The sequence below is a fragment of the Carcharhinus amblyrhynchos genome, chromosome 12 (assembly GCF_965287045.1).
Source record: "Carcharhinus amblyrhynchos chromosome 12, sCarAmb.v2.hapA, whole genome shotgun sequence".
Taxonomy (NCBI): domain Eukaryota; kingdom Metazoa; phylum Chordata; class Chondrichthyes; order Carcharhiniformes; family Carcharhinidae; genus Carcharhinus; species Carcharhinus amblyrhynchos.
In genome coordinates this window covers 78,293,348-78,307,552 of record NC_137335.1, presented here as the reverse complement: position 1 = coordinate 78,307,552, position 14,205 = coordinate 78,293,348, and the positions used below count along the sequence as shown (strand labels likewise).

At 47.0% G+C, this 14,205-nt stretch overlaps 1 protein-coding gene across 1 annotated transcript in view; it reads left to right on the top strand.

Annotated features, from left to right (window-relative positions):
• Positions 1–11,887: 11,887 nt before the first annotated feature.
• kif26ba (kinesin family member 26Ba) overlaps positions 11,888–14,205 on the top strand; it is a 296,952-nt gene continuing 294,634 nt past the window's right edge. Inside the window, exons 1-2 of the mRNA XM_080200788.1 lie at positions 11,888–12,621; positions 12,747–13,115. Of these exons, the coding sequence (XP_080056914.1) occupies positions 12,562–12,621; positions 12,747–13,115 (429 nt within the window). The 5' untranslated portion in view covers positions 11,888–12,561. The remainder of the gene's footprint in view (positions 12,622–12,746; positions 13,116–14,205) is intronic.

The following is a 14,205-nucleotide window of genomic DNA, read 5'->3' as shown; positions in this document are numbered from 1 at the left end:
TCAGATCTTAACAATTCACTGCACGAGAATATTCTTCTCAACTTCTCTCCATTTTTTTGTCAACTGCTTTAAATCTGGGCCCTTTGGTAACCAGCGGTATGGTATTATGATAGTAATGTAATGAGGCTAGTAGACTGGAGGCCTCGGTGAATGCTCTGGAGGTATGAGTTCAATCCCGCTATAGAAATGTAAATATATTGAATAAAATGCTGATTGCATTAACAATGAACAGAAAACTGCAGAATCATTGTTTAAAAACCCATCTGATTCATTCATTAATGCCATGTGGGGGAGGAAAGCTGCTGTCCTTACCCAGCTTGGCCTATATGTGGCTTGAAACCCAGCAATGAGGTTGCCTCTTAACTGCCCAATGAAATGGCCACTCAGATCAAGGACAACTAGAGATGGGTAATACATGCTGGCTCTGTCAGTAATGCCCACGTCCCATGAATAACTTTTAAAAAGGCCCTCCTAACATTGGAAGCAATCTCTTGTATACTCTATCCAATACCTTCAGAATTTTGACCTGTTCTTTGTGATTTCCCCTTAAGCTCTAAGGAAGACAGTCCTCGCTTCTCTAATTCTCTGTGGAACCAAAGTTCTTTGTTCCAATTGCAGCCTTCCTATTTCTGCCCCAGCTGGGATGTTATCAGCTAAGGGGAGGATGTTGGCCAGAACTTTGGTAGAGAACTCGCTCTTGTTCAAATAAATGTTCTGGGATCTATAATATCCTGAAATCAGATTGCTAAGGTTGGTGCAACAAAATGACCTCACAAAATATCAAGATACTTCATTTCCTCTGTTTAATACTGAGCATTAGTTAATGGATTTATGTTAAATTAACGCAATAATTATCTCATTTATTTTTCACTGGCTAAAAACTAAATTACAATTATGCAGACTATGATTTAACGTAAATGCTTTAACCAGCGAGCTTAAAGTAGCCACAGAGAAAATTAAATCCCCTGGTGTTTAAATTAAATAAAACTTACCATCTTCTGTGTAATTCTAATACTGTATGGTCTGAACATTCTTTGTGCTTAAATTTTCCCTTAAGGTGATAATTTCATACCAGTCGATATAATGGTCTCCTTTACATGATGTATTAGGGACCAGTTTGAAATTCCATTTTAATAATACCATGGACAAACTGAAATAGACAAATCTGAGTAATTTCAAAAATTATTTCAGTAGTGCCCAACGTACAAGGGAAAAGCATTCATTATCTTTGCATCTACTTCCCTCATAGCCAGCTAGTTCCGGTCATTACCACTCGCTGCATAAAAATGTTCTTCCTAACATTCCGCTACCCCCTGCCTCCCCCAACATCTATTGCCCAAAACCTTCAATCTGTTTCCCTTGGTCCATGACCAAAAGGAGCAGCTTTCCTTTGTCTGCGTTGTTGGAACCTGACATAATTTTGTACATCTCAATCAAATTTCCCGAAACCTCCTTTGCTCCAGGGGGAACAACCCCACCTTCTCCAAACTAACCTTCTAGTTAAAAGTCCTCATCCCTGGAGCAAATCTGATAACTCTCCATTGTACTTGCTTAAAGGACTCCCAGAACCTTCCTGACCAGAACTGGGAGCAATCATCGTCTGTCCCTTGGTTTGAGGATGACGCCAACTCAGGATTTCTGCCAGGGGTTTTCATGTGACTGAACAGGCCAATTCTCACTCATAGATCCTTGGACATGTCGATCAGAATGCCCCACAAGATAGTGGGATCTGGGGAGCAGTTTGCGCTTCCTTTTCTTTCTCCTCTGCCATTGCTCTGCCTCATCAGGAAGGCTTTTGGACTTGAAGCGTGAAGCAGTTTGATGGACAGGTCAGTCGCCATTTTGAACGATGGGTAGAAGCTCCTCCCAGCCATTGATTTCAACATTGCTGCACTTCAAGGAGAGCTTCAGGGTGTCTTTGTAACGTTTTCTTTACCCTCCCTGGAACACCGGCCATTTGACAGATGAGAAAACAGGATCTGGCGAAGGAGACGCTCTTCAGCCATTTAGACCCAGGATGGGATTCTCCAGCTTCCCAGCTGTATGTTTCTTGGTGGCGGGAGGCAATGCATCGGTCGCTGGCAGCAAGTTTCTCAGGTCCCGCTGCTGCCAATGGGGTTTCCTATTGAAGCCACCTCCGTGCCGCCGGGAAAGCTGTGGGTGGGCGTACGCTGCTAGCGGGATTAGGGAATCCCGCTGGCATTAGCAGCCGGACAATCCCGCCCACAGAGTCCAATCCACCATTGCTGACCCTGAGTGAATGTGGAGCTACCTTCAAGAAGGACCGGGCAGTTTCCTGACAGCTGTCCTGTTGAATCTGGAGGATGTGGTGGAGGCATTGCTGAGGAATTTATTTGGCCCCCTGACATATCTCTGGTACACAGTCCAGTGTTCAGTGCAGTACAGGAGTGTGTGGTGATGACAACTACTCTGAGGAACTTTTGTTGATTTACGGATGTCTTTGTGGTCAAACACTGACTGCTGCCCTTTATAGAAGGCTGATCTTTAGTGCTCGAGTTGCAGCCTAACCAGTTTATGACCCTGTTCAGAGTTGAGAACCCTATATTCCATTCCTAACCAGTGTGTTGGCTCCTCACTACCTCATACTCCGAGTTTGCTTTGCCAATTTCCTGTGTGTAAGCCTTAATTCTGTACACGATAAGCAGCCAAACCAGTGTGACTGTGTTGGCGTATTTTTATTACCTTCATGTTCAGTTTTCCCAATTGGTTTCAGTTTAAGGGGGAATATTTAAAGCAATGTCAAAAAGGACCTTGGGTACATAATGCACAAAACCAAACACTTGTAATGCTCAGAAAGGGAATTGAAAACTTTTGAGATCATCCCTGACACATCGGAAATGTACCACCAACAATATAATCGCTGATACGATGGGATTCTTTTATAATTAAATCCTTAATTTGCCGTGACAACATTTCACTGTACCAGAGGTTTCAGCAGCAGCTGAATCAGCTGCATTCAAACTGTAATAGACACATTAAATTATAAGCAGGCAGAGCGAAGAGGGCTAAAATAAACAGTTACCAGAGCAAAGATAACATGCTACCCGAGGCAGCTGAGGACAAAAGAAATTCAGAAATGAATGGTGTTGTCTGAGAGATTTGAGGCAATGACAAGCAGCAGGAAGAATGAGGGCAAAACAGCTCCAGGAAAAACAATGCAGCATCCTATTCAGTGGCTGTAGAGTTGGCAGTGTGGATTCCTCATACTAATTTAAGAAGTGGCCTAGCCCCACTGATGGCTGGCCCCAGCCTGGCTGTAAGTGATAGCACTCACACTGCAGAGCTGAATTTGTGCGGGGATTAGAAGCAGGGTAATAATATCATAGCCCTATTTCCGATCCACACTTACATCGAACGATACCATGTGCCCAGTGTGCTGAAGTTTCATACGCTTGCCCTTGAAGGAAGTCAAAGAGGGGATAACAGGAACTCTGACATTTCCAATTCCTTTGGATGTTGATGGAGGACTTCGGGTTCAAATAGGACAAGAAGGGTCAGTCAGGATAAAATCAGCTGCAAGATGTTTTGTAGCTCCCATAATTCGAGATTAAAGTGAGCATTCAAAGATACATGGCATAATCAAAGGCAACCAATCTGAGTTTGTTGCTGTTATTTTTGAAGAATCATAGAATCTCTACAGTTCAGAAGGACATTATTCAGCTCATCAGGCCTGCACCGACAACAATCCCAACCAGACCCTATCCCAGTAACCCCACGTATTTACCCTGCTTATCTCCCTGACACTAAGGGGCGATTAAGTAGGGCCAATCAACCTAACCAGTACATTTCTGATCTGTGGGAGAAACTATAAACAATTGATGGTGGGGGGGCGGGGGGGGTGGAGGATTGGCATACCTGAGAAAAATGCTGAACTCAATGGGCCGAATGACCTTGTTCTTCACTGTAGGCATTCTATGATTCTATGAGTCTGAGTTTCCAAAGATACACTATGCAATTTTAATGTGGCATCATGTGTCCCCTTTTTTCCCAGTCAATTGGTCTCATGCCCATAAGTCAGCCCAACAAACAGGTTTAGCTCATTGTTGAACAGGTAATGGCTGAGAGGTGATGCAGTCCAGGAGAAAGTAGGAATCCTGTAGCTAGGTTAATGATAACATGGGGTTTCTGGGGCCCAAACTTTAGTTCTGGGGTCGGTGAGCTGGGTGGGGGGTGGTGTGGGTGTGGTTGCCCACAGGGCGAGAGACCTGAGTTTGATTCCCGGCTTGGATCACTGTCTGTGTGGAGTCTGCATGTTCTCCCTGTGTCTGCAGGGGTTTCCTCTGGGTGCTCCGGTCTCCTCCCAAATTCTGAAAGACGTGCTGATTAGGTGCAGCGGCTGTGCTAAATTCACCCTCAATGTATCTGAACTGCTGTCGGAGCGTGGCAACTAGGGGATTTTCACAGTAACTTCATTGCAGTTACAGCACTCTGATTGTGGGATTTCTAATTGGGAATGTTGGGTGATGGTGGGAATGGGGATGGAGCTGATGGAGGCAATGGTAAACAGGGAAGAAGGTAAACTTGGTGGGATTGGAGGAAGCAATTCCATCCCTCCTGGCCCACAAGCTGTGCTGCAAAGCCATTTACCTTTCCATAAAGGAGTTCTCATCTCCCTTTGGCTGCCAGATTTCCGAGGCTGGTGAAACCCAGCCAGCTGGGACTAAACCTGGAAGATAGGCTAAATCTGAACCACGCAGCTTCATTATAATGTTGATGAACAACCTGCTTCCTGATAGTGTGAGCGTTGTATGTCCTGCTGTGTCCTCAAACAGAAGGTGGGCGGGTGAAGTTTTAGATGTGAGATACTTTAATTATTTTTATTTCTCACCCAACCCACTGGTATTTGGGGATTACAATTCCCCTGTCTCGATCTACCTCCTTGTTATTGGATATTCACTTTAGGAGCTTTCAAGCGGTTATTGGATAGACACGTGGAGCACTCCAGAATTATAGGGAGGGGATTGCTTGATCTTGGGATTGGACATAGCTCAGCACAACATTGAGGGCCAAAGGGCCTGTACTGTGCTGTAATGTTCTATGTTTCTATGTTATAATAGGAAAATTAAGACATGACCTTATGGAGATGTTCAAAATTCTGAACAATTTTGACAGGGTAAAGAAGGATATTCATTTCCACTAGTTGGTGTGCCAGTGACTAGTGGTCACAATTTCAAAATGGTCAGCAAGAGAGTTAGGAGTGAGATGAGGAGAAAGTTCTTTACTCAGAGAGTTGTTGGGATTTGGAATGTGCTGCTGGGGAATGGTGGAGACGGATTCCAGAGAAGGTTTCTAAAGAGAGCTGGATGCATATTTGAAAGTGATGAATTTAGAGGGCTACGGAAATGGGGCTGGAGAATGGGACCAGTTGGTTAGCTCTTTCAGGAGCCAAGCAGACACGATGGGCTGAATGGCTGCCTTCTGTGCTGTAATATTCTACAATTGTATAATTTGGTTCTGAATGTGAAACTGTGAAAGAGTCACCCAGTTACATAAGTCTGGAGACAAATGTTGGTATTATTGGCAAACATACTCAGCAGAGATCATTTTCACTTTGGATAACAATATCAAACTGGTGCTATTGGATCATTCACCCATTGTACAAATGTTCTGCTTTTCAATCCCAATGTGAGACTTTGGAATTAAAGTTGGGCTGGATCACAAAAACCAGATACTGTAGAGAGCGCCGCACAAAGTAGGATGCATTCCAGGGAGGTCTCATTACAAGCCCTGCTGCCTCCAATTTCCTCCAGACCCCTACCATTGATCAGTCTCTGCGCCCATCCTTGGCATGCACTCTGTTCGATGGAAGGCAAAAAGACCCCGTTGGATGATTCTAGAATGTTGCTCAAACAAAACCTGACACCTCCCCCTACTGGCTCCCCACTCCCCTCCCCAACACATACACACACACACCTCCCTCCTGATACTCCCATGCCCCAGTGACCTCCCAATTGTTTTTAATGATCTGTTTTTTTCCCCCAGTGGTGTCCGGAGCAATTAACCTGGAGGCTCCGACGCAGTCCAGAAAAGGGAGGGTTGACAAAATGAGAAGGAGGTGGGACATTCGGTTTCAACTCTTAAAAGAATATCACTGAGAGTCAGCTCCTAATTTTTCTTTCTGAAATAATTATGTAAGTGAAACATTTCCTTACTGGAGAAGGACTGAAAAGCCCCCTTTGTTGGTTTTGAAAATTCCCCAAGTGACAACAAGGCTGATGTTACAAGAATTGTCATTAACTCCACTGCCCTGGGCATGTCTCTCCACTCAAAAGGGTTTGGTGAGGGTGGGTTTTGAAAGAACGGAAAACATGCTGATTCTGTTAACCAAGCAAGTCTTGTCTCTGCCATTGCTTGCCTAATATCAGCACGTTTCAATTAAGAGGAAACAGTCAAGCGTTATGCCCTCAGTGTGGGAGGGGTAAAATATCAGCCATCCTAATGACTATCAAGTTATCCCTGCTGGAGAATTATGTGTATGTGCTTGTGTGTAAACGTTGGGTAAGATCTTGGGTTGGTCTTCCTGTGGTGACGTAGACCAGCAAGTAGCTCAGTGATGTTTACTGCTTGGTTCAAATTGTCACTTGGGTGAGGTACGAGAGTTTTCTATGGACCTTGTTTGCCAGAATGACAGTGACTCCAGAATTAAGGTGAGGAATTGGAAAGAGGAAGTCCTGTGGTTTGAGTGCAGTTGGTGAAATTTGCAATGGAGGGGGATGATATTTGACAATGTTCTCAATTAGCAGCCACTGTCCACATTTTGCAGTGGTTGTGCATTTTTTCCACGGTGACAATTCAATTTTCTCAGAATTATTGCTGAAAAAGAGAAATGCTGTCAAAACTTTTCATCTTGCACCCATCAAGACAGATTCGCAAGAATACCAATTCTAAAAGGAACAACTATTTGTCTTGCATGAGAAGAGAGTGCTGAGCAGTTAGAAAGTGCACTCTAATAGCCAGAGACATTGCCATGCAGAATGCACCAGAGAACAGTTAACTGCCAAGCTTTGGTTTAAATTCAAATCAGGCATATCGACTCTGAATGATCAAAGCATTGGCATGGGGAATGAGCCAGGGAATGGCTTTCCACCAAGCTTTTATTCTCAGAATTATCAATAAATCAATGGTTTTCTAAGGCTGAGGGTCCTCCTAATAATACTGGCACAGTAGTTGCAAACTCCTTCAAAGGTACACTCCAGGAACTGCAGCAACGATTGAAGCAATCCCAGGGACCCCTTTAAATAATGACACACTCCCTGGACTCCTGATAAGTAACGCACCCTAAGGATCCCCTGCAAACAACACAACGCACTCTTGTGGATTCCCAGCAAAATACTCCCTCTTCTCCCTGCAAATATTAGCACACTCCAGGGATCCTCTTGCAAATATTGATGCATTCCCAGGAGACTTGTGTCCTCATTTCTGAAAAGGAGTAAGACTGCAGCAGGAAATATTTTCATTAGCGTACACAGCAATAGAAATAATGGGCTAGCAAGTTGAAAGATACAGGAAAACCCAGCTACCTGATGATGGATAAACAGGAATCTGATGATCCTGTGGTCTCCTCCGGGTCTAGGTCCTTGTATTGAAAATCTGTGGCCTGAGCTGATTGCAGTTCATCGCAGCGGGGAAGCAATATTGTTATTCACAGGATGGGAGGCACTGGGCCACAGTCGAGTCAAAGGTCCTCTTTCCTTGACCTTCAGATGTGCCCATTCACTTGCGAGAGTGAATTTATTCCGTTTTGCTGCCAGGTCTTCCCGTGTCCCAGTCCCGGGCCTCATTTTGTCCTAATTAATTTCACATCACTGGGTTTTTCAAAAAATCCTTTTTATCCAAAGAAGCCTTTAGGGAAATCTCAGTGACTAGCTACTGCTGGGATCAAAATCTAGATATCTGATTTGGAAGGAAAAAAGGACTCTGCAGAAGTATTTCTCCAGCTTGTCAGTTTGTTGGTTGGGACGTCACGTTGCTCCTCTGCTCTCAAAAGGGAAGCTATCAGCGCATAAGGAAGCTGGGGATGTTTTTCTCGGAGCAAGCATCCAGATTGCAATCCAGATTGCAGCTCTGCCCTCTGAGATCCACACAGGTATCAGATTAATGCCAGAACAAATTCACTTCATTGAAAGAAGGCAGCAGGCAATTGCAATTCTTGATTATAATTGATATTGTCATTTATTTAATAGACTTTCACATTATCTGGTGATAAGAAAAATAATTTTTGGTATTGTTGCACAGCTCATCTGCTGCTGAAACCCTCATTCATGCCTTTCTTGTCTCCAGACTCAACTATTCCAATGCTGTTCTGGCTGATCTCCAACACCCTACTCTCCACAAACTTGAGGTCATTCAAAATTCCACCGCTCATGGCAAGTCCGATTCCGCCATCACATTGGCTTCCAGTCAAACAGCAACTTACTTTGACATTTTCGTAGGCACAGTGGTTAGCACTGCTGCCTCACAGCGCCAGCGACCCGGGTTCGATTCCTGGCTTGGGTTTGTGTAGAGTTTGCACGTTCTCCCTGTGTGTACGTGGGTTTCCTCCGGGTGTTCTGGTTTCCTCCCACAGTCTGAAAAATGTACTGATTAGGCATTGACCTGAACAGGCGCTGGCCTGTGGTGACCGGGGAAATTTCACAGTAACTTCATTGCAATGTTAATGTAAGCCTTACTTGTGATTAATAAATAAACTTTAACGTTAAAAGCATATTACTGCGGATGCTGGAGTCTGAAATTAAAAGAGAAAACGCTGGAAAATCTTAGCAGGTCTGCCAGCATCTGTAAGGAAAGAAAAGAGCTGACGTTTCGAATCCAGATGACCCTTTGTCAAAGCCAGGGTTTATCAAAGCCAGCATTGTCTCTTTTGGTTTGAAAGTCTCATCTTTGTTTCCAAATCCTGCCTTGGCCCTGACTGTCCTCATCTCTGTAATCTCCTCCAACCCCACAACCCTCCAAGGTACATGCACAATTCTCATGCTGGTCTCATGAGCATTCCCAATTATAATTGCTCTACTGTTGGTGGGCCCTATCTTCAGTTGCCTAGGTCCCGAGCTCTGCAATTTCCTCTCTCCATCAGTCTGCAGCCATACCTTATTTTCTTCCTTTAATAAACCTCTTAAAACCTTCTTTGACCAAGATTTTGATCTTCTGACCTAAGATCTCCAAATTTGGAATTGGAAACAAATGCTTTGGCAATGACATCCACATCACATAAAATAATATATTTTTAAAAATGTGGCTTGATGTCATATTTTGTAGGATAATGCCATATGAGAACCTTGGGAAATTACATTAGTTTAAAGCTGCCATGTAAATGTAATTTCTTGTTGCTGTAGATAGAGAGAAACCATTACCTCTTCTGGGAGGAATTCAGAACAAGATGGCATAACCTTAAAATTAGAGCTAGCTCCTTTAGGGGTGATGGCAGAAAGGACTTTTTTTATTTATTTGTTTACGGGGTGTGAGTGTGGCTGGCTAGACCACCATTTATTGCCCATCCCTAATTGCCCTTGAGAGGATGGTGGTGAGCCATCATCTTGAACTGGAAATAGTCCATGTGGTGTATGAAAACCCACAGTGGTGTTCAGGAGGGAGTTCCAGGATTTTGACCCAGCGACAGTGGAAGAACAGCAATATATTTCCAAGTCAGGGCTGTTAATGGCTTCGAGAGAGACCTGCAGGTGGTGGTGTTTCCATGTATCTGCTGCTCTTGTTCTTCTAGGTGGTAGCAGTGGTGGGTTTGGAAGGTGCTGTCAAAGGACCCTTGGTGAATTCCTGCCGTGCATCTTGCAGAAGGCCCGCACTGCTGCCAATGTGCATCAGTAGTGGAGAGAGAATGTTGAAGGTGGTGGATGGGGTGCCAATCAAATGCGCTCCTTTGTCCCACTTTTGGGAAACTCTGGAAAGTTTCCCCTAAAATTCTGTTGAGGTTGGGGGTGATTTGGAAATTGGTAAATTGGAACTGATAGTTTTTTTTAAAAAAATTATTTAAGGGTGTTATAGATTGTTGATTGAAGATATAGACCAGCTATCTCATTGGATGATGGGACAGGATGGAGGGACTGAATGGCCCCCTGTTGACACTATGTTCTACAGAGTCTGAATGAAGAGGTCTCTAAGATGACTTATACACTCGTGTGAATTCACTCGGCTCACGGTGTCCATTATCCACGATGGTGGAGAATGAAGACCATTCGCTTTTGGAGCAATTAAAACTCCGGACATTCGATTCCTCCACAGATGTATGATTGCTGTATTTCCCCAAGCAACACTGGTCCTAATTTGGGAGGAAGGGGAAATCGATCTTCGATTCGACTGAGCCTATTACCCAAGTGATCTCTCCATCCGAGATTCCCTCTAAACTGATAATGTTATCGATCTCCCTCAGAAGCCAATAACTTCATTCTCACATTTCTCCGCCCAGCACACTTCCTTGGGGGGGGGGGGGTGGTCTGTTAAACCGAACATGTTAAGTTATAATAGACTGCGTTTGGCTAATTAGCCGGTAAGGAAACGTTTTGTTTCCGCCCACTCTTATTTAATGTTTCCTGGGGAGATGCATCTAATAGTTAGTCGGTTTTGTTCTACAACTCTCGGTTTAACCTTCAGTGTTTAGGGAGTACACCGGCGATATTGAAAACTGTGTCCCACAACTTCTTCCCCTGAATATAAATGTAGAAACGACAGAGGGCGCCAGGTTTTACTCTCCTGCCCCCTCTCCAGTCGCTCTCTCCCCAGGCTCAGCCCCAAGCTCAGCTCAGCCCCAGCACCTTGGCCAGGCTGCGTTCAGGAGTAGTTTCAAACCCCATCCTTTCGGGATGTTTGATGATAAGCTCCGTCTGTTTGGCATGAGTGGGTGCCCCAGTCCGGTTCGGTGACGGACATGTCACAGTTTGTAGCGCTCGCACCGAGCAGCAAGGCAGCAATATTACCGAATACAATTCTCAGCAAAATAACAGGGAGCAAGCAAAATCAGCGCGGCTGCCTTCTAAACTTTTATTGCAGGGAAACCCTGGCATCTTCATTAATTAACATTGAGAATGCATCTTAACATCGGGATACCTTAACATTGAGAATGCATGCAACATTGACGTATCAAGATTGGCAATGCATCTTAATACTGAGAATGCATCTTAACATTGAGAATACATCTTAGCATTGAGAATGCATCTTAGCATTGAGACATCTTAAGATTGCAATTGCATCTTAACATTGAGAATGCATCTTAACATTGAGAATGCATCTTAACATTGAGAATACATCTCAACATTGAGAATGCATTTTAACATTGAGAATGCATTTTAACATTGAGCATGCATCTTAGCATTGAGACATCTTAAGATTGCAATTGCATCTTAACATTGAGAATACATCTTAGCATTGAGAATGCATTTTAACACTGAGAATGGATCTTAGATGTAGGACATTTTTGCATTAACAAGGGCTGGCTGTCAAGAAACGGGTTTAACTGCGGTCCCGCTTCTCCAGAGTTCTTCTCAGGTAAGGTGCTGCAGGAGATGAAGGTGGGCTAAGGGTGGACCGAGGATGGGGTGGGGGGGGGCTGTCAGTTATTTTGAACCACCCCCTCCCTTCCTCCCAGCGACGCCAAGCCCGCCTCCAGCCCTCTCCCCGCTCCGAGAGAGCGGCTTTGAATATCAGAGGCTGGGCTGCGAGACTCCCTGTCAGCTGTTGCTGCCGTTCCTCTTACTGTTACCGAGCGGCGGGCTGCTCCGGGACACCCAGCTCCGCCCACACCCGCCCGGAGCCTGGCACACTCTCAATTTTAACCGGGGTGGCTCGGGAGGGAGGGGGTGGGTGGGCGGGAGGGGGGTGAGTTTGGGGTGGGTGGGGGAAGAGTGGCTGAGCTGAGTGCATACACAGCACCGCCGCTTGCCCTGAGTTGAGACACTGCACTAGAAATCAGAGCAGTTTGTTCTGTGTGTGTGAATGAGAGAGGAGAGAGAGAGGAAGGGAGAGAGAGAGAGAGTGTGAGGGAGGGAGAGGGTGTGTGTGAATGAGAGAGGAGAGAGAAACGGAGAGAGAGAGTGTGTGAGGGAGAGAAGAGAGGGAGACAGTGTGTGAATGAGAGAGGAGAGAGAGAGGAAGGGAGAGTGTGAGGCAGAGAGGGAGGGAGAGAGTGTGTGTGTGAATGAGAGAAGGAGAGAGAGAGAAAGAGGAAGGGAGAGTGTATGAATGAGAGAGAAGGAGAGAGAGGGAGGAAGGGAGAGTGTGAAGGAGAGAGGGAGGGAGAGAGTGTGTGTGAATGAGAGAGAAGGAGAGAGAGAGGAAGGGAGAGAGAGAGTGTGTGTGAGTGAGAGAGGGAGGGAGGCAGAGAGGGAGAGTGTAACAGGGTAATGCAGACATGGACAGTCCCGGAATGAAGGGCAGTGTGTGAGTGAGTGGGGAGGGCAGAGAGATCGGCAGTAATGATGTGATCAAAGGGCTGTTGGTGTTGCCTTCACCCTGACAGTGAGATTCTCGGTCTCCCGCTTTAGTCTAACATTGTGTGAGAGTCAGTTCAGCTGGGGGAGAAATCTATTGAAGATGAATTCTGTCTCTGGGAGCAAAGAGCGAGCTGTTTATGCCAGAAATCGGAAACATGTGGTGAGTGTGAAGACTGATGTACATTTTATGGAAACTATATTCCATGTTGCAGATGATTGTGTGTGTGTATAAACACCAATTCTCAATGTGTCCCCCCCACCCTCTCTCTAATTTAATAAATACAGGGGGCGGCGGAGAGTTATTCAACTACAAAACTGGCAACTTTTAGCCCGGAGATGTGGTACAGGAAGAGCTTTCAGATGTGCGAGGACTCCCGGACCGTCAATCGACCCGCCCCCGAGGGAGCCGGCTCCGTCCCCGGCTCGGGCACCGCGTCGCCGGGCTCCAGCGGCGGCTCTCCCGGCTCCTCCTTCACCGGCTCGCCGGGCTCGGGCGGCTGTTCGCCGGGCTCGGCGGCCGGTTCTTCCCCGGGCTCGCCCGGCTCCTGCGGCTCCGAGGATAAAGGGATTTGGTGCGAGAATTGCAACACCAGGCTGGTGGAGCTGAAGAGGCAGGCGCTGAAGATGATGATTCCGGGCGCCTTCTCCAGCAAGGTCAGTGTATGTGTGTGTGAGAGACCCTCGGTATCCCCAAAACCAACCCCCCCTCCCACACACACACATCCCACCCCCACCCCCCCACACATCCCTCCCCCCACACATCCCACCCCCCACACACATCCCACCCCCACCCCCCCAACACATCCCTCCCCCACACACATCCCTCCCCCACCCCTCCACACATCCCTCCCCCCAACCCCACACACATCCCTCCCCCCATCCCCACACACGTCCCTCCCCCCACCCCTATACATCCCTCCCCCCACCCCTACAAATCCCTTTCCCCCACCCCCCACACACATCCACCCCCCACACACCCCTCCCCCCAACCCCCACACATCCCTACCCCTCACCCCCCCACACACATCCCTCCCCCCACCCCCCACATACATCCCTCCCCCCACCCCCCCACACATCCCTACCCCCACCCCCTACACATCCCTACCCCCACCCCCACACATCCCACCCCCCACATCTCTTCCCCACACACGTCCATATCCCACCCCCACCCCCCATTGCCTCTGCCACTCCCCACATTCCTCCCCCCCTCCCCCACACACCCTTCCCCCCACCCCCCACACACCCTTTCCCCCACCCGTCTACATCTTCCCCCACATCCGTCCTCCCACCCCCCCAACATCCCTCCCCTATCGCATCTCTCTCCCACCCCACATCTCTCCCCCACCCTCCCACATCTCTCCCCCACCCTCCCACATCTCTCCCCCACCCTCCCACATCTCTCTCCCACCCTCCCACATCTCTCTCCCACCCTCCCACATCTCTCTCCCAGCCCCCACATCTCTCCCCTCACTCTGCCACATCCCATCCACCATCCTTTCCTCAACCCCACCTCATCCCTGCACTCCCTACATCCCATCATCCCCCCACTCCTCACATCTCCCCAACACTCAGCCCCCACCCCCACATCCCCACACTCATCTCCCCACCCCAGAGCGCCCTGTGTGCCCAGTCTTACACACCGAGCGCACTCAGGAGTCTGAAGGTGAGCTGGACACATGAGGAAGGGCAGCAGAACTTGATCTGTATTTGATCAGATTGGAATCAATTCGATTTTCCCCTCCTT